Source organism: Tasmannia lanceolata, unplaced genomic scaffold (genome assembly GCF_043159265.1).
Source record: "Tasmannia lanceolata isolate RefF3 unplaced genomic scaffold, GAP_Taslan_0.1 ptg000012l, whole genome shotgun sequence".
Lineage (NCBI taxonomy): Eukaryota > Viridiplantae > Streptophyta > Magnoliopsida > Canellales > Winteraceae > Tasmannia > Tasmannia lanceolata.
This window is the reverse complement of record NW_027518689.1, coordinates 20,488,360-20,510,892: the sequence shown is the minus strand read 5'-3', so window position 1 is coordinate 20,510,892 and position 22,533 is coordinate 20,488,360. Positions and strand designations below refer to the sequence as shown.

Genomic DNA, 22,533 nt, shown 5'->3' with positions numbered 1-22,533 from the left:
TGCCTCCAACCCCACAAAAATCCACCGCCGCCCGTCTCCACCTTCTCACAGCCACCTCCATCACCGCCAGTCACCTTCATGTCTAACTCAATCCCCATCTCCATCCTCATTTCTCTTCATCTTTCACAATCAGCACCTCCACTTCCCCTGTTCAAAATAGCCCAACCCATTCCATCATATACACACACAAAAAAGAAAGAAAAAACCCAAAGACCACTACGAACACCATCATCCATCCCGACCGCCTCTCTTTCTGCCTTTGTTTTAAAAGGAAGAAGATGATCTCATATATTTTAGGGTTTGAGAGTTAATTTTGTGAAGAGAAGGTAGAGGTCTGGTTTTAGGATTTGGAAAATTCATTTGAGGAGTAAGAAGGAGAAGAAAGATAAAGTGTTGCAATAAAATGTTCGAATTTACAGGATAAACGGATACGGATAATATCCGAATCCGAACAATATCCGGCGGATACGAATTCAGTAATAGATATTAAATATCCGTCAAATTCGAATCCGAATCCGAATTCGGATAGTGTATACGGTAATCGAATTCGGATATATTCGGATATAGCCATATCCGATTCGAATTCGATCCGTTTACACCCCTACTAGACGGGGATGTCCCCAAGTAAAAAAAGGGGGGGGGGTGCGTGGGGGCGAATATATCACTTACCAATTGAAATAAAGAGCTATAAATAAATTCCTTTAGCGAGAGAGGAAAGAAAAACACCGACTCTCAATCTATTCTTAATTCTCCCTCTCTCTCTCTCTCTCTCTCTCTCTCTCTCAGCTCTCCGCGCTCTCTAATCTCTCTTTCTTGCTCTTTCTCTCTCTAATCTCTCCTCTTTCTCTCTCTAATCCCTCTTTCTTGCAATCTCTTCTTTCTCTCTCTCTCTAATCTCTCTTTCTTGCTATCTGTCTCTCTCAGACAGAAATGGAGTTTGATCACTATGACGAAGAGTTCTGTCACTTTAATCCAAATGAAACTTACGAATTTGAGTTCGACGAGTTTTATGAAAATTTCTCTGCACCAATGTTCGTCGACTTACAAAACCCGGATCGATCCGTTGAGGATGATAAAGAATGGTTTTGCACACGCCTCGGTAAGTTTTTTTTTTTTTTTTTTCATTTGCATGTTTTTTTTTTGCCATTTTTGTCTGTTCCCCCCCCTTTTTCTTGTCTTTTTCATCTTCACGTTCAAGTTCTTGAATGGTTCTTCCAATTAATTTTTCTTGGAACTGAAACTTTTCTTCCCCTTAATTTTTCTTGGGTCGACTCTGTTTCTGCCCTTTTCATCTTCTTGACAATTCTTGCTATAGAGTATAGACATTTGTTTTAAATCTGACATGCATGCTTATCTCTCTGTTTATTGAACCCAATTTTCTGTTTATTGAACCCAAATTTCTGTTGCTCTGTTTGAATTTGATAGAATATTGCAATTTCAATTGATTGAATCCTAAAGGTTTTCAAAGGTTTCTTTGCTTTTGAATCTTTTTTTTTTATATATAGTTAAAATAGTCGTGGCTGGCTCTAGTTGACTCATTATGAATTGCATGTGAAATGCGGTGTTTGTACTATGTATAAATATTTATATGAATTACAGGTGAAAAAGATGGTATGTATTGAATTATCGGACTTGCATGACAACACACCCCTGTCTTTTGGGATTTTATGTTATTAAAACATTATGTATAGATATTTGTCTTATGTGGTAAGTTTGTATTTGTGTTTATTGTAGCATTTCCTGAAGTTTGATGTTAAAATTCCACCGAAATGTCCGACCGAAACTGAAAAGGTCCCATTTTCGTGATGACCGATACCATAACTGAAACTGAAATTTAAGAAATTCCAAAAATTGAACTTGTCTAAAGTACAATTGTTGCACAACATGGCAATGTGTTGGTTGATTCTACCTGTCATTGCTTTCACTTCATTGTCCTGCGATATAAAATCAATCATTTTTTGTTATCCATATTTAAAAATGAAGTTGGCAATGCATGCTAGACCCTTGAATCACTTCCACTTGTATCTTCAACAAAATCACTTCCATATTGATGAACAGTTTTGCATTGATGTAAGAAAACAAATTCATCTAAAATCAACATGTCATCAAAATAATGAACCCTTTGTTCTAATATAGTGCAGCACCTATCTGCCAAACCTTTTCAATCCTTCAACCAATGGTTGAATAAGTGAACGCTCTCCTCCTCTCTCTTTCTACTGCTATGCAAGTTGTCTTGGGTTGCCTTCTCAACATGGGTGTCGCTGATTACCCGACCTTGTGGTTGCTCAACTGCTCCCTCTTCAGAATTGGAGTGTTCTCTTTCATATCAGTCACTATTGGCCAATATTTCAAGCTCTCGACCTATGAGAAAAAATGTTTCAAACTCTCAATTGGTATGTGTCTTGATTTCAACTCTGCTGGCCTTTTCTCAGATTTTACTGTGGAAATGGACATTTCATTGAACCACTGCTGTTCACATCCACTTTTATCTTCCAAATTACAATTTTCCAATGAGTTCTGAATTTTACATTGTCAACCCAGGATTCTTTGAGTGTGAGAAATCTTCTCAACAACCTACATGCATCACCGTCTTCTATTTTGTATCGTTCTAGTATTTTAGCAGTCTCTGGACTATTTAAATTATTAACTTGTGCAGAAATCAAATTCTTTTTGTGTCCATTTTGATACTATGCTTGATCAACAAATGCGTGGAACTGATCTATATTTGAATTTGCAATTGGCACTTATTTGAAACATTGATCCAGCTGAGAGGAACTGGTCTATATTTGAATTTGCAATTGCCACTCCTTTGAAACATTTCGTAACCTCAACATTTTCACTTTCTTTATGTTCTGTGGAAAGCATAGATCTAAGCACAAAGCTTTGATACTACTTGTTGAAAACAAGATCAAAAGCAAAAGAAGCAAAACCCAAATAACAGAAATCACAAAGGGAGAGAGAGAGAGAGAGAGAGAGAGAGAGAGAGAGAGAGTTCCCTCGAATATACTATTCCAAGACTCAAACCGTACACCACTTCTCTTCAATACTCTATTCACACTTTTTCTCTCACTCACATACTGTTTCAAGAGTCTTTGGCTGTGTTTGCTTTGTTCACACCCTTACCCCAGGGCTAGATAAATTGGATCCTCGGGCGGAGCGTTGTGTCTTTCTGTGCTACTTTCGTACCCAGAAAAGTGATCGGAGTTACCGTCCTCGACTTCGCCGATATTTTTTTCCACCGACGTCACTTTGTTTGAGTCTACCTCCTTCTTTACCGCTTATGCTAGGTGCAATCCCTTTGTATGTGAATGAAAGGGATGCGCGCGCGCGAGAGTTTTACGGCAAGGTTTCCTTAGCAAGATTTTACGACAAGGAGAGAGATGCGGGAGAGGTGGAGAGATGCGGCTAGGTTTCCTTCCTTTTTTGAATTTTGTTTATTGGATCAGCTCTTATACCATGTTATTGTTGATAAGGAAGAAGAAGAAGAGTGAATATGGAGTCTCCTTAGGGAGCTCCCATATAATATATATATATATATATATATATATATATATATATATATATAGAGAGAGAGAGAGAGAGAGAGAGAGAGCGAGAGAGAGAGAGAGAGAGAAAAGTGTTCGTGCGCAGCTGCGCAGGGAGTTACCTGCGCATTAGTGGCTTATAAAGCCACCAATTGGTCGCTTTTTTGGACCCCGCAAAGGTGGACCCGCCATACGAACCAATCGGTGGCTTTATAAGCCACTAATGTGCAGATAACTCCTAGCGCAGGTTTTAAATTTCGGTTTCGGGCGAAATTTCGGTCTTTCCCAAAACCAAAATTTCGGCCGAAATTTGGTAAAAGCTCTCAAAATATCGATTTTTTAAACCGAAATTTCGGTCGAAATTTGGTAAAGGATTAAAATAATATTATTTTATCTATTATTTCACCGAAATTTCGACCGAAATTTGGTACATTTCGGGAATTTCGGTTTCGGTGCAATTTCATTTCGGTCCCGACGAAATCCGATCGAAATTTAAAACCATGACTATAATACCCTTCAACAGTTACATTTAAAACTAACCGTAAAATAAAAATAATATAAACTACCATATTACCATGTTTCCTTTTCGATTTGCCCAACCCATTTAAACTAATTAGAAACCACACTTTCTAAATCAAAACTACTTTTAAAGACTAAAAAGCCCATTAACACTTCCCATTACCCATGTCCGTTAGGACCGTGACCTTTTCAGAACACACAGCCACACACAATAGTAACCTTTCTTTTCCAATATGTTCCTATTCTAAAATCTGTCCACACACAATAGTAACCTTTCTTTTCCAATATGTTCCTATTCTAAAATCTGTCCAATGATCACTGGTGCAACTTCTCTAGCTGTTTTACCTTTGCTTGCTGATGTAGAAAATCAAGATCAAAGCACAAAAGCTTTGATACCACTTGTTAAAAACAACGATCAAGCAGAAGCACTAAACCCACAACACAAAAATCACAACAAAAGGAGAAGAGGGAAGAGAAAGAGCGGAAGAGAGAGAGGGAGAATTTCTCTTGAATACTGTTGATGGCAGCAACCATACACAACTTCTTAATAACAAAGAGTTCACGTTTCACACTCCTCTCTTTTTTCCACTTTTCCATGTTTACTCTCACTTCATTATTTCATTCATGTTCTCTCTCTCTCTCTCTCTCTCTCTCTCTCTCTCTCTCTCTCTCTCTCTCTCTCTCTCTGCATATAAGCAAAGGCACTCAAACACGTATTGAAACTACCCATGCTATACAATCGCCTCTACTTTCCAAAAAAACACTATCGAAACACTAATTAGAAACTAACCTATTAAACCACTTTCCTATTTCTATATAATACCCTTTTCCACATGCCTCGGTAAGTTTTTTTTTTTCATTTGCATGTTGTTGTTTTTTTGCCATATTTGCCTGTTTTGCCCTCCCTTTTTCTTGCCTTTTTCATCTTCACATTCAACTTCTTGAATGGTTCTTCCTTTTAATTTTTCTTGGATGTGAAAATTTTCTTCCAATTAATTTTTCTTGGGTCGACACTGTTTCTGCCCTTTTAAATCTGACATGCATGTTTCCGAAAACACATATCTCTTTGTTTAAATTGATTGAATCCTAAAGGTTTTGAAAGGCTTCTTTGCTTTTGAAACTTTTTTTTTATATAGTTAAAATAGTCGTAGCTGGCTCTAGTTGACTCATTTTGATGGTTCTGGAACCACGTTACTCACAAAACTTATCTAAAGCTGAATCCTTACACAACATAGGTTGGTTTTGGTGATTATGTTTGGCATTGTTTTACTTGGTTGGATTTAGTAACATGTTTTTAAATTTCCAATGAAACAAACGACTAATATGTTTCCATCCCCATCCCCATCGAAACGATACCAAAACTGAACGGACTTGCTCAACAACACATGTCTTTTGGTATTTTATATTATTAAAACATTATCTATATCTGTATTTCTTATGTGCTAAGTTTGTATTTGTGTTTATTGAAGCATTTCCTGAAGTTTCATTTTAAAACTCTATCATTTGCAATTGTTTGCCTACGTTTCGGCGATTTTACAGGATTTCCACCAAAATGTCCAACCGAAACTTAAAAGGTCCCATTTCTGTGGTGACCGAAACCATAACTGAAACTGAAATTTAAAACCTTGATTAGTAGATTTTCCAAAAATTGAACTTGTGTAAAGTAAAATTGTTGCACAACATGGCAATATGTTGGTTGATTCTACCTGTCATTGTTGGTTGATTCTACCTGTCATTGCTTTCACTTGATTGGACATTTTCTTTGTGGAATTAAAAGTAGGAGCATGTCTTGCGATATAAAATCAATCATTTTGTGTTATCTGTATTTAAAAATGAAGTTGATAATGCATGCTAGACCCTTGAATCACTTCCAGTTGTGTCTTCAACAAAATGATTGTCCATATTGATGAATAGTTTTGCAGTGATGTAAGAAAAAAAAATCCATCTGAAATCAACATGTCATCAAAATAATGAACCCTTTGTTCTAATATAGTGCAGCACCTATCTGCCGAACCTTTTCAATCCTTCAACCAATGGTTGAAAAAGTGAACCCTCTCCTCCTCTCTCTTTCTACTGCTATGCAAGTTGTCTAGGGTTGCCTTCTCAACATGGGTGTCGCCGATTACCCGACCTTATGGTTGCTCAACTGCTCCGTTTTCAGAATTGGAGTGTTCTGCCTCATATCAGTCACTATCGGCCAATATTTCATGCTCTCGACCTATGAGAAAAAAATGTTTCAAACTCTTGATTGGTCTCAGTGGCTTGATTTCAACTCTGCTAGCCTTTTCTCAGCTTTTACTGTGGAAATGGACATTTCATTGAACCACTGCTGATCACATCCACTTTTATCTTTCAAATTACGGTTTTCCAATGAGTTCTGAATTTTACATTGTCAACCCAGGATTCTTTGATTGCGAGAAATCTTCTCAACAACCTACATGCATCCCCATCTTCTATTTTGTATCGTTCTAGTATTTTAGCAGTCTCTGGACTATTTAAAATAGTAACTTGTGCAGAAATCAAATTCTTTTTTGTGTTCGTTTTGATACTATGCTGGATCAACAAATGCGGAGAACTGGTCTATATTTGAATTTCCAATTGCCACTTCTCTGAAACATTCTGTAATGTCAACATTTTCACTTTCTTTATGTTCCATATAAAACAATGATCAAAGCACAAAGTTTTTTGAAAACAAGATCAAAAGCAAAAGAAGCAAAACCCAAATAACACAAATCACAAAAGGAGGGAGGAAGAGAGAGAGTTCTCTTAAATATACTATTCCAAGACTCAAACCGTACACCACTTCTCTTCAATACTCTATTCATGTTTTTTTTCTCACTCACATATTGTTTCACGTTTTGCACTCTCCTTTTATATATGTTAGAAATGTGGCTAGGGTTTAGAGGGGAAGAAGAAGTGTGAGGGTGAAGATGGTGAGATTCTTCACTTAGGAGTCCACCCATTAATATGATGTATATATAGGTCCAAAGTAGGGAAACATGGTACAAAGGCTACAATACCCCTCACACTACACATAATGACTAAGATACCCTTCAACACTCCCCCTCAAGCTGGAGTGTATATACGGTATAACTCCACACTTCAGATTCCTACAAAGAAAACTAAAACAAACAACTATAATACCCATACAACAGAAAAACAATAATCCCATAGACATAGCCAGCTTGGTACAACACACCCCATCAAGCTGGTGTGGTGAATACATAGTAAAAAACATAACAAAAAAGGACCATGGCCACAACTAGTACAACAACGAGTTCAACGGCCACAAAAACAACGAGCTCCCCCTAAATTAGCATTACCGTCAGAGCGATCAACACAGAGCCTCCCCCTGAATCAGAGCACAGCTATCAAATCTACACCAATAACGATCGAACGAAAGGGTCTCGGCAAGGAAACGACAACGATCCATAGAATAAAATAAGCACACCAAAAGCTCGCACACGAACAACGACGAAGCACCACGAGTAGAGATCAAGAGAACATCATATCGAAGAAGAAGCCCAACCAGGACCAACAACCAACCAACAACAGGGCGATATAAAATCAGCCCACAACAACAACCAACCAATGATGGCTACACAGCACGTCGCTTGGGAAACAACCAACCAAAGAAGGCCACACAACACATCGCCTGGGAGAAACAACAATAAGGCCGAATTCAACGCAAATGACCGGGCATATAGCCACTACTAGCAACAAGGCCGAAAGCAATGCTAACGACCTGGTATATAGCCACCAACAACAACAAGGCTGAAAGTAACGCTAATGACCGGGCATATAGCTACAAAAAAAAAACAAGGCCGAGAGCAACGCTAACTACCCGGCTTATAGCCACAAAAACAAAGTGGATTGCAACGCAAACCACTACAATGACAACGAATGCGTAAAACTGCGCAAAGCAACTACACACACTATATAGAAGAACCAATAAAGTGGATTGCAATGCAAACCTCTACAGCAACAACGAATGCGCAAAATTATGCAGGGCAACTACACACATGTAGAAGCATCAACAAACAGGACTCGCAAAGCGAGTCCACCAATAACACCAAGCGCGAAGAACCAACCAACCACAACATCAATGATCTCAACCACGATCAACCCAACCAACCTCAACCACAACCAACCCAGCCAACCAATCAAACCAACCAAAAAACCAACCAAACAACCAACCAACCAACCAACAACCCAACCAACCAACCAACAACAAATAGAAGGAGCAACTAACCAAGAACGCGAAGCATGGTGAAAGAACATCAACTTAAGTCACCAACAAACGTTAAGCAGAAGGAAACAACTAGCAACATGAAGAACCAACAACTAACAATGCAAAAAAGAAACTAACCAACCAACCAATGAATCAACTAAGGAAACCTCACAACACTTCAACAAGGAGGACGATACTACACTAACCCGAAGACGATGACAAAACATAATAGGAAGAACAACCACCAACAAAGGAGCACCAACAAGGAACTCCATGTGGAACAACTACCCACAAGACAACAACAAGACTATAACACGACAACAACAAGACAACACAAGACATCAATACACCACTCCATCCATGGAACCTACATCAACACTCCCCCTCAAAAAACACTATTTGAAACACTAATTAGAAACTAACCTATTAAAAAACTTTCCTATTTCTATTTATTAGCCTTTTCTAAAACACAATAAGTAACTAATTATGTTTCCTAAGACAATCCAATCTTCTAAAGCTACCACTTTCCAAAACCCAAATTAGAATCTAACTCTAACTACCAAATTGACAAATCCTAATTTAGACTAGGAAAGATCCATGTGGGCCCGCGTCCGCCCGCGCCCCGTCCGCACCGACCCATCCCCTCCGGCGCCATGGAGAGTCAACGATAACTTTTATCACTCCCCTTCACTGCTGACTCTCTGCAAGTCATGCTAAGTTCATTTCTAAACTTCACAAACCCATTGTACTCCAACCCTTCGAATGTAGCAAGATACTCCGCTATCTTACCGTACCACTGTACTCAGGTTTCAATCGTCGGATTATAATCCTCTGCATCCCCGTCTCTGAAATCTTGGACTCTTCATCGAGTTGTGATATTGCATGACAGATCTTCGTGAATATTTCATGACACTAATAAGAAACTAACCTATTAAACCACTTCCCTATTTCTATATACTACCCTTTTCCAAAACAAAATTAGTAACTAATTATGTTTCCTAAAACAATCCAACATCCTAAAGCTACTCGTTTCCAAAACCCAATTTAGAATCAACTCTAACTACCAACTTGACAAGTCCTAGTTTAGAATAGGAAAGATCCATGTGGGCCCGCCTCGGCCCGCATCCGTGCCGACCCATCCTCTCCTTCACTGTGGAGAGTCCGCGATGACTCTCAACAGGTGACACATCTACCATTGTTAAACCAACAACTACTATATTTTTGTAAACCAAATTTTCCACTTTCTCTTCTACATCGTGTCCTGAAAACAAATCAGTATCCAAGTTGCAGAACTCGTTAGAAGCTATGTTTTTTTTTTTTTTTGAAATAGTGATATATTGAATTAAAGGGAACCAAGATGGTCCACAAAGGCACAAACATTACAGAAGGAATAAATACAAGAAAAACAAAAATACAATTTACGGCAGGAGGAAATCAAACCACTCCAAACCCAGCCTTCTAACCCTTGATTTGGCTGAAGAATCGGCTTCACCATTAGATGCTATGTTAAAAGATTTTTCTCCCTTACTTTCTCCTTCTTCATGCTTATCCAGTGAAACGATCTACGATTTGCTTGTATGGGGAATGTGTACTACATTTTAGGATAGAAACTTGATATGCCAACGCACTAATTTTCTGTGAACTTGTTCTAGCAAATGCTTTCAACCTGGAAAGTTCTCTGCAATCCTCAAAGTTTTGGTTATCTAGACCCATCTCAAGCTTAAAAGGAGAAGCTGCAGCAGAATTTTCAGCAGCTGCCAGAGCTTCATATGTTAAAGTTCTCTACTCCCAAAACCTTCCACTTCCTTAGACTTTCCATGCAGCACATTTCAATCTAAGAATTATCTTCAATCCCCACTGTACTATCATCTACAGATTCCCTCCCTGCTAGTGGAACTTGGGCCATTGCTCAATTCCTCATTTTCTTGAGCTTGGACATTTCAAGCACAGATAGCTGCACTCATTTCCTCATTTTCTTGTTCCGAGGCTTTGTTAGGCTCGATATGGGCAGCTGCTTCATATTCCTCAGATTCAAATTTTGTTCTGGTATCTTCATTTTCCCTTTGAGCTGATTCACCACATACTTTCACCTCTTCCACTTGATCGTGATCTTTGCAATTAATTTCCTCTTGATCAATCCAAATTTCTCCCTGATCTTCACATTCAACTTCTTGACAGCTTGATTGGTTCTTGTTTCTCTTCCTTTCAGCTTCTTGAGCCTTCTCACAATAGACGTTTGTCTCATCATAGTTCACAAGAGACTCATCCTCTTTGGCATCATGTTCACAGACAAAATTTGAATCCTCAACTCTGTAAGCTATTACATAATCTTTGAATTCTCCCTGATCTTTTCCCTTTTTACCTTTTTATGCATAGTAATTCCTTATGCATGAGCAATCGTTCTCATCTCTTTGGAGAGAATCTTGAAACTCTGTTGCACTGATGCAGTATGCAGTTTCTGATTTTATCTTAAATTCAACTGATTGCACATGTTTACTAACGCTCTTTCTTATTCCTATGTAACTTCCATTCAAATTCTCTCTCTGATTTTAAAATGTTTGAATGCTTTTATTCGAGTTTTATGCTTTCTCTTGAATTATAAATATGAAATTTATGGATGTGCTTTCTGGGGTATTGTGTTACAGGATGTAACCAAAAGCATGATGAAGAAGATGATCCTGATATTCTCCATAGAAAATTTGAACTTCGGGTATGTTATGCCTCACTCTTTGTCCTACGTGAATGGATGATATTGTTGTTCATGTAACTTCATGACATCTTGAGTCTTAAATCGTGCAGGTCATGGCAGCGAGGAGCCTAAGACTTCAAAACTCACTAAAGGGACAAACATCACGGTATTTTAAGTTCTTTAAACATTGAATTATTATTATTTCTTCAATTTCCCATGAACAATTCAATGACAAAATCTCTTTTGCCTTTCAGTTGCACTGCGAGATGTCGTCCACTTCCTGCACCTGCGAAATTTGCCAAGGAAAGGATAGCAATATTAAACATGATCAGGAAGACAAAGAAAGCATCTAATGATCCTCCAAGGTACAAATTAGTGACACCAAATCTGGAACCCAATCCAAAAGTAGCTACTCCATTACCAAAGAATGGAGTGGTGAAAAGTAAAAAGGCAATTGGCCAGAATTGTTTGCCTTTCAGTGGGATGAAGAAACCCATTCAAAGCCTTAAGAATCCAAAAGTAGCTGCTCCATTGCCAAAGAATGGAGTGGTGAAAACTGAAAAGGCAATTTGCCAGGTTCGTTTGCCTTTCAGTGGGATGAAGAGACCCATTCAAGGCCTTGAGAATCCAAAAGTAGCTGCTTCATTGCCAAAGAATGGAGTGGTGAAAACTGAGAGGGCAATTCTCCATGTTCGTTTGCCTTCCAATGGGATGAAGAGACCCATTCAAAGCCTTGAGAATCGAAAAGTAGCTGCATTGGCAAATAATGGAGTGGTGAAAACTGAAAAGGCAATTGGCCAGGTTCGTTTGCCTTTCAGTAGGATGAAGAAACCCATTCAAATCCGTGAGAATCCTAAAGTAGCTGCTCCATTGCCAAAGAATGGAGTAGTGAAAACTGAAAAGGCAATTAGCCAGGTTCGTTTGCCTTTCAGTGGGATGAAGAAACCCATCAAAATCTGTGAGAATCCAAAAGTAGCTGCTCCATTGCCAAAGAATGGAGTGGTGAAAACTGGAAAGGCAATTGGCCAGGTTCGTTTGCCTTTCAGTGGGATGAAGAGACCCATTCAAGGCCTTGAGAATCCAAAAGTAGCTGCTTCATTGCCAAAGAATGGAGTGGTGAAAACTGAAAAGGCAATTCTCTATGTTCGTTTGCCTTCCAATGGGATGAAGAGACCCATTCAAAGCCTTGAGAATCGAAAAATAGCTGCATTGGCAAAGAATGGAGTGGTGAAAACTGAAAAGGCAATTGGCCAGGTTCGTTTGCCTTTCAGTGGGATGAAGAAACCCATTCAAATCCGTGAGAATCCTAAAGTAGCTGCTCCATTGCCAAAGAATGGAGTAGTGAAAACTGAAAAGGCAATTGGCCAGGTTCGTTTGCCTTTCAGTGGGATGAAGAAACCCATTCAAAGCCTTGAGAATCTAAAAGTAACTGCTCCATTGCCAAAGAATGGAGTGGTGAAAACTGAAAAGGCAATTGGCTAGGATCGTTTGCCTTTTAGTGGGATGAAGAAACCCATTCAGAATCGTTTGCCTTTCAGTGGGATGAAGAAACCCATTCAAAGCCTTCATAATCCAAAAGTAGCAACTCCATTGCCTTTTAGTGGGGTGAAGAGACCCAAGTGGAAGGACGTATGGTAGAAGTAGGGGACTGTTTTCTTTGAAAGTAGGGTGGGGTAAACTTTAGCTGGATAGGAGTCTATCTAGTGGAGTCTGTCATGCTTAATTGTAGGAGTTTAAGTGCTTAATTATAGGAGTGAAGGTTATCCTGTTTTCTTCGGAAGTACGGAACTTTAGTTGGATAGGTCTCTGTAACGACCCGATTTACGTCGAGTCGCTACGAGCAAAAGAACGCAAAAATCATGGAAATATTTTTTTTTTTTATAAGCAGCAACCACGATAGAATCTTATTCCAACTTAATATGTCTTACCATAACAATTTCAATACTCATACTTCAAAAAAAAAGCGAAGTTTTAAATCCACAAAGTCCAAGCTAAATAAAATCTTGATAGAAATAAAAAAGGTAAATGACGCAGGACGTCAAAATGCAAAGACTCCAGAAACGAACTCTCTGATCACACAGTCCCTTATCCCAAGGTTCCTTCATTTGCAAATGCTCCGCTATCTAATGCCTCAACCCCTGTGGTGGAGGAAACAACGTCAGAGCAGGGTCCTCCAGAGACCGAGCAGAGTAAAGGAGACAATATAAACAGCGTATACAATATAATCCACATCCTTAATAATATCTAGGAACAATAATAAAGACTGAAATAAATTACAATATCCATGGCAATATAAATAAAAGGAGTGACAATAATTCAAATTTATACTATGTATGCAACAATTTTATAAAAATTGAGACAGCACATTCCCCAGGTACATCCGGCTTTCCCCAGTTTATTTTTCTGTCAGTTCTTTTCTGACTTTTTCATTTTATTTTTGCCGGTGTCCTTGCCGCACGACTACCCACTACCCCTGTCTAAAGGTAGTGGCGTTATGGACTCGGATTTCGGTCTCGCATTTAATGCCGAGCCGTTTCGGGGATACTATCCCTTTCTGGATGGTTTGCCAACGAAAGGCTGTACACGCTTCTCGGCCTTTGGACCTTAGGTCCCAGGATGATACCACCACACCCTTAAGTTCCCCTTCACTCTCCCCCATGTATGATATGCAATTAGAAAATTAAAGTACATTACCTTTGTCTCCCTTCTTGCATTACTTCGCATAAGATTTTAGAACAATTTATTTTTTTCATTTCAATTCATTTTATTCCAGGCAAGCAAGTAAAATCAAACTAAGCAGGTATTAATAAGACAAAATTTTATAAGTACGGCTATATTGCATAGACAATTATATTGGAAACCATTACAAGCAATGTCTAGCTGTCACCTGCCTTCCAGTTAGATTTGTGGATAAAAATTTGACGAGCCCCCTAGAGGAGGTGGGAAGATTGATAACCTGGCAAGGATGAGATACATAGTTTATACACTAATTTATACATCAAAACTGTACCATGTTTATTTAGTTATTATATACAGATTTTTACGTATACATTAGTTTATACGCATTACCATTCATAAGAACATTTATACGCATACATATGTACTGTTTTCTTTTTCTTTTTCTTTTTTCTTTTTTAAAGAAAACGAATAAACAAAAAGGGTGTCTCAAGGTAAAAACGAGGGCATAAGTATAAAAATTTTCGTTATTTATTTTTCTCTTTTCTGCCTTGTTTCATTCGTTTACAGCAACCCTAGTTTTCTTTAAACAGAGATGTGGGATTTTGCAGATTGAAACATGAAATAGAGTATGAAGAAATCAAAAATGGAATGGGTAAGGTATAAATCACTTTATCTATTTTCCTGTTTTTGCATCATGATTTCTTTTGATTATAAAATCCATGTATTTCTTTTAACACAGATTGGGTTTTTGCAGGTGATGAAATCGTGAGATTTGAGCATGGAGAAAAACGTGGGAACGAAATGCGTAATGTATAAATCATTTTATTTATTTATTTATTTTCCTTTTGTATCTCGTTTTCTTAGTTGTAGAAACCCTAAATTAATTTTAACGCATATGCGGTTTTCTGCAGGTTTTTGGAGCTTGAGATATAGGGCATGGCAAAATCGTGAAATTGAAATGGGTTTTACAGAATAACAAGAAGGGTTTCATCGCATATATGGTTTAGGGGTTCCGTTCCATGGTTTCAAAAATAATAGAAGAAGAAGAAGAAGCTGTCATGGGATTTCAAGAACTAAAAAGAAGCATACCTTTCTGCTGGTGAATGAGGAAGTTGAAGAATTGAGATGGGTTTCCCGGCCAAGAACGAGGATGATGCAACCGAGCCTCTCTCTTTCTCCCTCTCTCTCTCACTGCATTCTTTCCCCTCTTCTTCTCTTGATTTTTAATCTTAACAATAAGGTATGTAATTGATTTGGGTGGAATTTTTTAAGGTTTTCTAAGCAAGAATGGAAGTTACCACAAAATAAATACGATCCATAAAGAAAATCTTTATTTTTGCCCACTCTCCTCTTGAAATTTTGAGATTGTGTTTTCCTTCCTCATAATTTCCAACGGTTTTTCCTTTTAATTGTTACTAGCCTTTTTAATTTAGTCATCAAATGCCCCTAATTACTTCCCTTAATTATGAATAATGAACAGCTTTATGCAGTTTTTAGATTTAATTTTAGATTTAATGAGGGTAGTCTTTACATTCTACCCCCCTTAAACAGAATTTCGTCCTCGAAATTCCTCTCTCAAATTTTTGACAAGGGTAATTACACTCAATGGTTACACAACAAATCTTGATATGGTCAATGATTTCAAACATAAACGGTATCATTAAATAACTAAGGGCGTACCTCCAAATAATTCTGGAAATTTTTTCTGGATATCGGATTCTCGCTCCCAAGTAGCCTCCTTGACGTCATGGTGACGCCAAAGTACTTTGACAAGGGGAATCGACTTGTTTCGCAAAACCCTATCCTTGCGCTATAGAATGCGCACAGGTCCTTCCGAAAAGGACCAATCACCCTGAAGCTCCACCTCGTCCTCCTCTAACACATGAGAAGAGTCGGGATGATATAGACGGAGCATGGATACATGAAATACGTTATGCATCCGATCAAGGTTTGGAGGTAATTCCAACTCATAAGCTCGAGATCCAACTCATAAGCTCGAGATCCAACTCGCTTAGAGATGCGATAAGGCCCGATGTAACGAGGGCTCAACTTACCCTTCCTGCCGAACCGCATAACCGCTTTGAAATGCGAGATTTTAACAAAAATCATATCTCCCTCAGCGAACTCGAGCTCTCTACGCCGCTGATCGGCATAGCTCTTCTGCCTACTCTGAGCTGCCTTTAACCTCTCCCTGATCAAGGTTACTTTCTCAGAAGTTTCTTCCACCAATTTCGGCCCAAGCAACTGCCTCTCACCAACTTCAACCCAACACAATGGTGATCTGCAAGCACGACCATAAAGAGCCTCGAAGGGAGCCATCTGAATACTCTGCTGATAGCTGTTATTATAAGCAAATTCGACTAGGGGCAAGTGACGCTCCCAGTCTCCCCCAAAGTCGAGGATACAGGCTCTCAATAGGTCCTCCACAATCTGGTTAACCCTCTCGGTCTGACCATCCGTCTGAGGATGATAGGCAGTACTAAAATTTAGCTTCGATCCCAAAGCCTCTTGCAACCCACGCCAAAACCCAGAAGTGAACCTGGTGTCCCTGTCTGATACTATAGAAGCAGGTACTCCATGCAATCTGATAATTTGAGCCACATACACCTCGGCCAACTTGATCAAAGTCCAAGTCTTTTTCATGGCAATAAAATGCGCGGACTTGGTGAGACGATCAACAATTACCCAGATGCTATCACAACCGCTCTTGGTTTTGGGCAAACCCATGATGAAGTCCATAGAAATGCTATCCCACTTCCACATGGGTATCTCCAAAGGCTTTAGAGTGCCCCCAGGTTTCTGATGCTCAATCTTTATTTTCTGACAAGTCAAGCATTTCGAAACATAGCTAGCCACTTCTCTTTTCATTCCGCTCCACCAGAAGTTTCTTTTCAAATCATGATACATCTTGGTGCTACCCGGGTGAATGGTATAGCGAGACTTATGGGCCTCATCCAAGATACTCCTTCTGAGATCTTCTTTAGCTGGCACACATATCCTGTCTTTAAAGTACAAGAAACCGTCTGCCCCAATTGAAAAGTCTGGTCTGGAATCTACTTCTTTCTTCAACTTGACCAACTCTGCATCATCTGCTTGAGCCGCCTTTATCGACTCCAAAAAGTCTGACTGAACTCGAAAATTTGCTAAGACTGATTTTTCACCCACTTTGCAAACACCCAATGTCAAATCTCTAAACTCTTCAAGGAGTTTCCACTCTTCCATCATCAAGCATGCAAGTCTAGCACTTCCTTGCCTACTGAGAGCATCGGCAACCACGTTGGCTTTACCCGGATGATAACTCAATGTAAAATCGTAGTCCTTTAAGAACTCAAGCCACCTCCTCTGGCGCATATTTAATTCTTTCTGATCAAACAGGTATTTGAGGCTTTTGTGGTCTGTAAAAACCTCAAACTTCACACCATACAAATAATGACGCCAGATCCTGAGCGCAAAAACCACAGCTGCCAATTCTAAGTCATGGGTGGGGTAATTCACCTCATGCCGCTTCAACTGCCGTGAGCCATATGCAATCACCTTCCCATCCTGCATAAGTACACAACCTAACCCCTTTATGGAAGCATCGCTATAAATAACAAAATCCACTCCTTCAGAAGGGAGGACAAGTACAGGCGACGAAGTCAATCTCTTCTTCAATTCTTGGAAACTGAGCTCACACTCTTCCGCCCAAATAAACTTGACATTCTTTCTAGTCAACTTGGTCAGAGGACTAGCCAATGCAGAAAACCCCTCAACAAATTTTCGGTAATAACCGGCTAGCCCCAAGAAACTCCTGACCTCAGTTGCGTTAGTAGGCTGTTTCCACTGCAATACTGCCTCTACCTTAACTGGGTCAACTGAGATGCCCTCCTTTGAGACCACGTGACCTAAGAATGTCACGCTCTCTAACCAAAACTCGCACTTGGAAAACTTGGCAAACAAATGATTCTGCCTCAAAGTTTCAAGTGCTCTCCTCAGATGCTCTGCATGATCTTCCTTGGACTTAGAATAAATGAGAATATCATCAATAAATACCACAATGAACTGATCTAAGAAGGGTTTGAAGATCCTGTTCATTACATCCATAAAGATGGCTGGAGCATTAGTCAGTCCAAATGGCATTACCACAAATTCAAAATGACCGTATCGGGTCCTGAAAGCTGTCTTGGATATGTCCTCACCTCTGACACGAAGCTGATGATACCCTGATCTGAGGTCAATCTTAGAAAAGTGACAAGCTCCCTGCAACTGGTCAAAAAGATCGTCAATCCTAGGCAGAGGATAACGATTTTTGACCGTAACCTTATTCAGTTGCCGATAATCGATGCACAAACGGAGGCTGCCATCCTTCTTTTTAACAAATAAAACAGGAGCACCCCACGGCGAAGAACTTGGCTTGATGAATCCTTTCTCAAGCAACTCAGACAACTGTGCCTTCAATTCCTTCAACTCGGCAGGGGCCATCCGATAAGGTGCTTTGGAAATGGGTAAGGTCCCTGGCTCGAGAGCAATGGTAAAGTCGAGCTCCCTGTGGGGAGGCAACTCCGTGAGATCCTCTGGAAAAACATCAAGGAACTCACTCACCACGGGAATATCAGCTGCTGATAATCCCACACCATCATCCTCTTTCTTCACAAATGCCAAGAAACCTTCACATCCTCTACTTAACATTTTCTGGGCCCTTAATGCAGCAATAATTTTAATTTTGCCAGGGCGCTTCACACCCTCAAACATGAACTCTTCCTCTCCGGGTATTCTGAACACCACCACCTTATGGAAACAATCCACACTGGCATGATAAGATGCCAACCAGTCCATGCCTAGGATGACCTTGAAGTCATTCATATTCAGCAATACAAGGTCTCCCAAAAGTTCACGGTCCCCAATTTTAATTTTACAACCCTTGCATACCAAGTCAGTAACTACCACATCGCCTACTGGTGTGACCACTCTCAACGGATGTAGTAAGGGTACAGGGGATAAAGCTAGTTCTCGAACAAAATCAGGTGATATAAATGATAATGTAGTGCCAGAATTGAATAAGACATGAACAGATATACCATTAATGAGAAGCTGACCTTCGATAACTGCATCGGATGCTTCAGCGTCGTGCTGACTCAAGGCAAAGACCCGATTGATAGGAGCTTGGGGTGCATTTCTTCCTTGGACTGGTATGAGATTTGGGTTTCCCCTCCACTGATTTTGCTGCTGCGGCTGGGGTGGAGGTCTAGGAAGAGCCTGCTGCTGATATGGCTGCCTGGCATACTGCTGATGCTTCTTCTTAGGGCAATCCCTCTGCTTGTGGTTCGGATCCCCACAATTGAAACAAACGTTCATAGATTTCCAGCACTGGCCTGAATGGAATTTTCCGCAAAGAGAGCACAAGGTCTTGGATTGCGAACCACCATCTGTCCTCTGCTTTTTGAGTGGAGGTCCCTGATTCCTGCTAACAAATGATTGAGATCTAGCTGCTTGCACTGATTTCTCGCAGTCTTCCGCCACTTCGGCCTTCTCACAGGCCTCTGCCAAGGTCCTAGTACCAAGGTTAACGATACTCGCCTTAATGGAAGGGCGAAGACCGCTAACAAATTTCCGAACCCGATCTGCCTCTGTCGCTGCGTATCCAGGTGCAAAACACGAAAGCTCTCTGAACTTGGCTCCATACTGAGCCACAGTCAACGCCCCCTGCTTTAGTTCTGCGAACTGCCCCGCCAACTGATCTCTTATGCGCTCCGGAAAGAACTGCTCATTGAAGCGAGACTTGAACTGTCCCCAAGTCCCTGACAAGACTGCGGGATAGTTCTGAATCATAGTCCGCCACCAGACACCCGCCTCTCCCTTCAGTAGGAAGGAAGCAAAACGAATCTTCTGAATGTTAGAGCACTCCATCACGGCAAAGATCCCCTCTACCTCTGTAAGCCAATGGTCTGCCACTAAGGGGTCACCTGAACCAGTAAACTCAGATGGATGGTAGTCCCGGAACTGACGGTGCATCTGAGAGGCATCCTCACGAGGCCTCGACTCCTGACAAGCCCCGAGATTGGCTGCGATGGCCTGAAGAGCGGTCTGATTAGCTATCTGATTCTGTCTAAGAATTTCTGCCAGCATTTGCAGACCATCCTGATTTTGAGGTTGAACTGGGTCAGGTCCATCTTGGCCATGCGCACCGAGCTGAGCTGGTTCATGTCCATCATTATTAGGGACATTAGCCTGGTTAGCAGCTCCCCTCCTCTGATACATCTGCAAAATGAACAATTATATAATCATATGTATATATTGATGACATAATTTTTATTTTATTTTATTACTAGGAAGTACCATACTAATAGAAGACTTTGTTGCCATTGATTGAGTAGTATTAAAATTTAGTACTGTGTCTTCCCTTTAAGGGTATAGAAATCAGAGTGCATATATTTTGATCGACAAGTCTTAATTGTCTACCCCAATCCTATAATCTACCCACTCTCACGTACTCCAGGTATTTCACAAAAACCTAGAGCTCTGATACCACAACTGTAACGACCCGATTTACGTCGAGTCGCTACGAGCAAAAGAACGCAAAAATCATGGAAATATTTTTTTTTTATAAGCAGCAACCACGATAGAATCTTATTCCAACTTAATATGTCTTACCATAACAATTTCAATACTCATACTTCAAAAGAAAAGCGAAGTTTTAAATCCACAAAGTCCAAGCTAAATAAAATCTTGATAGAAATAAAAAAGGTAAATGACGCAAGACGTCAAAATGCAAAGACTCCAGAAACGAACTCTCTGATCACACAGTCCCTTATCCCAAGGTTCCTTCATTTGCAAATGCTCCGCCATCTAATGCCTCAACCCCTGTGGTGGAGGAAACAACGTCAGAGCAGGGTCCTCCAGAGACCGAGCAGAGTAAAGGAGACAATATAAACAGCGTATACAATATAATCCACATCCTTAATAATATCTAGGAACAATAATAAAGACTGAAATAAATTACAATATCCATGGCAATATAAATAAAAGGAGTGACAATAATTCAAATTTATACTATGTATGCAACAATTTTATAAAAATTGAGACAGCACATTCCCCAGGTACATCCGGCTTTCCCCAGTTTATTTTTCTGTCAGTTCTTTTCTGACTTTTTCATTTTATTTTTGCCCACTCTCCTCTTGAAATTTTGAGATCGTGTTTTCCTTCCTCATAATTTCCAACGGTTTTTCCTTTTAATTGTTACTAGCCTTTTTAATTTAGTCATCAAATGCCCCTAATTACTTCCCTTAATTATGAATAATGAACAACTTTATGCAGTTTTTAGTGAGGGTAGTCTTTACAGTCTCACCGAACCATTGTAGGAATTTTTAGAGCAGTTGTAATGATTGATTCATAGTGTTTAGAGCATCAGATCCTTCTGCCTCTAAGCTTGAGAAATCAACTGCTGGTGTTTAGAGCATCATTCCTCTTATTATCTTACATGATCCTACGTTCTAAATGTTCTTTATAAATCCTTTTTCTTTGTCATATGATCATTGAAACCTTAGGTATGAATGTATGTCACATAATATTTCTGTAGCTCTCTCTCTCTCTCTCTTGAATATTAATAATTTGTTTTTATAGCTCTAAGTAACAGAAACCATTTATTATGATGCATTACAAATCACGTGGTAGTGTTTAGAATTTAGAGCACCAGATCCTTCTTGCTTTAAGCTTGAGAAATTAAGTGGTGGTGTTTAGAGCTTCTTTCCTCTCTTATTATCTGACATGATCCTATGTCTAAATGTTCTACGTAAATCCCTTTTCTTTGTTATATGATCTTGCAAAAGTGATCCATTCTTCACTTCTACCTGCATGCATTTCTCAGTCAACAGCTTGAGAACACTGCATCTTAAGATAATTTGCTGTTTCAGTTCAAAAGCGGCTTAGTCAACTATTACATATTTAGTTGTTATTCTGCAATGCATTACTATGCAGTTATAACTAATTAATTAATTTTGTGCTATTGCGGCCCTATTTGTTTCGGATTTTGAGAACTGACTGAGAGTCCAAAACTGATTAGTAGACTTGAAATTAAATTTTGAGTCCAATAATCAGTTTTAGAAATCCTTTTTCAAAATCCAGTGGCCCTATTTGTTTTGGGTTTTTGAGAATCGATTTTGAGTCCAACACTGATTATTGGATCCAAAATGTCAGTTCTGGACTCAAAATCAATTCTCAAAATCCAAAACAAACCTGTCCTTACTAGGATAAGAGTGTAAATGAGAGAATCTGAGGCTCTAAACCTGATTCTTGACCCGCTTAAAGAAAAAAAATTTAAATTTTAATCTTCAGTTGTTTCTTTATGTTTTCAAGTTTTACTTGTTGTTACTCGTTTACATGGTAGCTCTTAATTTTTACAATTGGGAGATCATGACCATTTGCTAACGAATATTAGCATATGTTTCTGTGAATATGTTGGGAGTCCTCTCTTTTAATGTGCTTGTACAATCTTCCATGAGTCTCATTTTTGGGCACCATTCCAAATGTTTATGCAATTATTTTTTGACAACAGAAGCTTCCCGAGCTCATTTTTCCCTATGTATTTCTACCTAATTTCAGATTTCAATCACATATAGCTAGATTATTTTTCCCCTGTTTCCCTTTATATATTTTTTATGATTGCATCTCTACTTATTGCTAGTTGGCACATGTGTGGGAGCTAGCTTGGCATGTTGATATCTACATTGGTTGCTATTGGATAATGTTGTGCTCGCAGTTGAATGATTAGTTAATTGAAAATATCTTATATTTCAGAAAATGTAAGATATTTTTTTTCATTTTTTCTCGTTCTATTGGAGAATCTCAAATGTAAGATATTTATTCATTTTTTCTTGTTTTCGTTGAGAAAATTCACTCCCTTTCTTTTGGGGAAC

At 39.3% G+C, this 22,533-nt stretch overlaps 1 protein-coding gene across 2 annotated transcripts; it reads left to right on the top strand.

Annotated features, from left to right (window-relative positions):
* Positions 1–764: 764 nt before the first annotated feature.
* Positions 765–14,976, top strand: LOC143887102 (uncharacterized). Of its 2 annotated transcripts, none has more exons than XM_077391213.1 (7): positions 765–1,099; positions 10,920–10,984; positions 11,074–11,129; positions 11,218–11,328; positions 14,233–14,294; positions 14,397–14,447; positions 14,554–14,976. In XM_077391213.1, the coding sequence occupies exons 1-7, from the start codon at positions 931–933 to the stop codon at positions 14,616–14,618; spliced, it is 579 nt and encodes a 192-aa protein (XP_077247328.1). In that variant the 5' UTR covers positions 765–930; the 3' UTR covers positions 14,619–14,976. The 2 variants fall into 2 exon arrangements, with proteins under 2 accessions (XP_077247328.1, XP_077247329.1); XM_077391214.1 differs by having other exon boundaries at positions 14,233–14,299.
* The last annotated feature ends 7,557 nt before the right edge of the window (positions 14,977–22,533 follow it).

Coding starts and splice junctions, on each gene's coding strand:
- LOC143887102 (XM_077391213.1), top strand. CDS start 931: ATGGAGTTTGATCACTATGACGAAGAGTTCTGTCACTTTAATCCAAAT. Junction 11,130..11,217: donor CTAAAGGGACAAACATCACG/GTATTTTAAGTT, acceptor TTTGCCTTTCAG/TTGCACTGCGAGATGTCGTC. Junction 14,295..14,396: donor AGAAATCAAAAATGGAATGG/GTAAGGTATAAA, acceptor GGGTTTTTGCAG/GTGATGAAATCGTGAGATTT.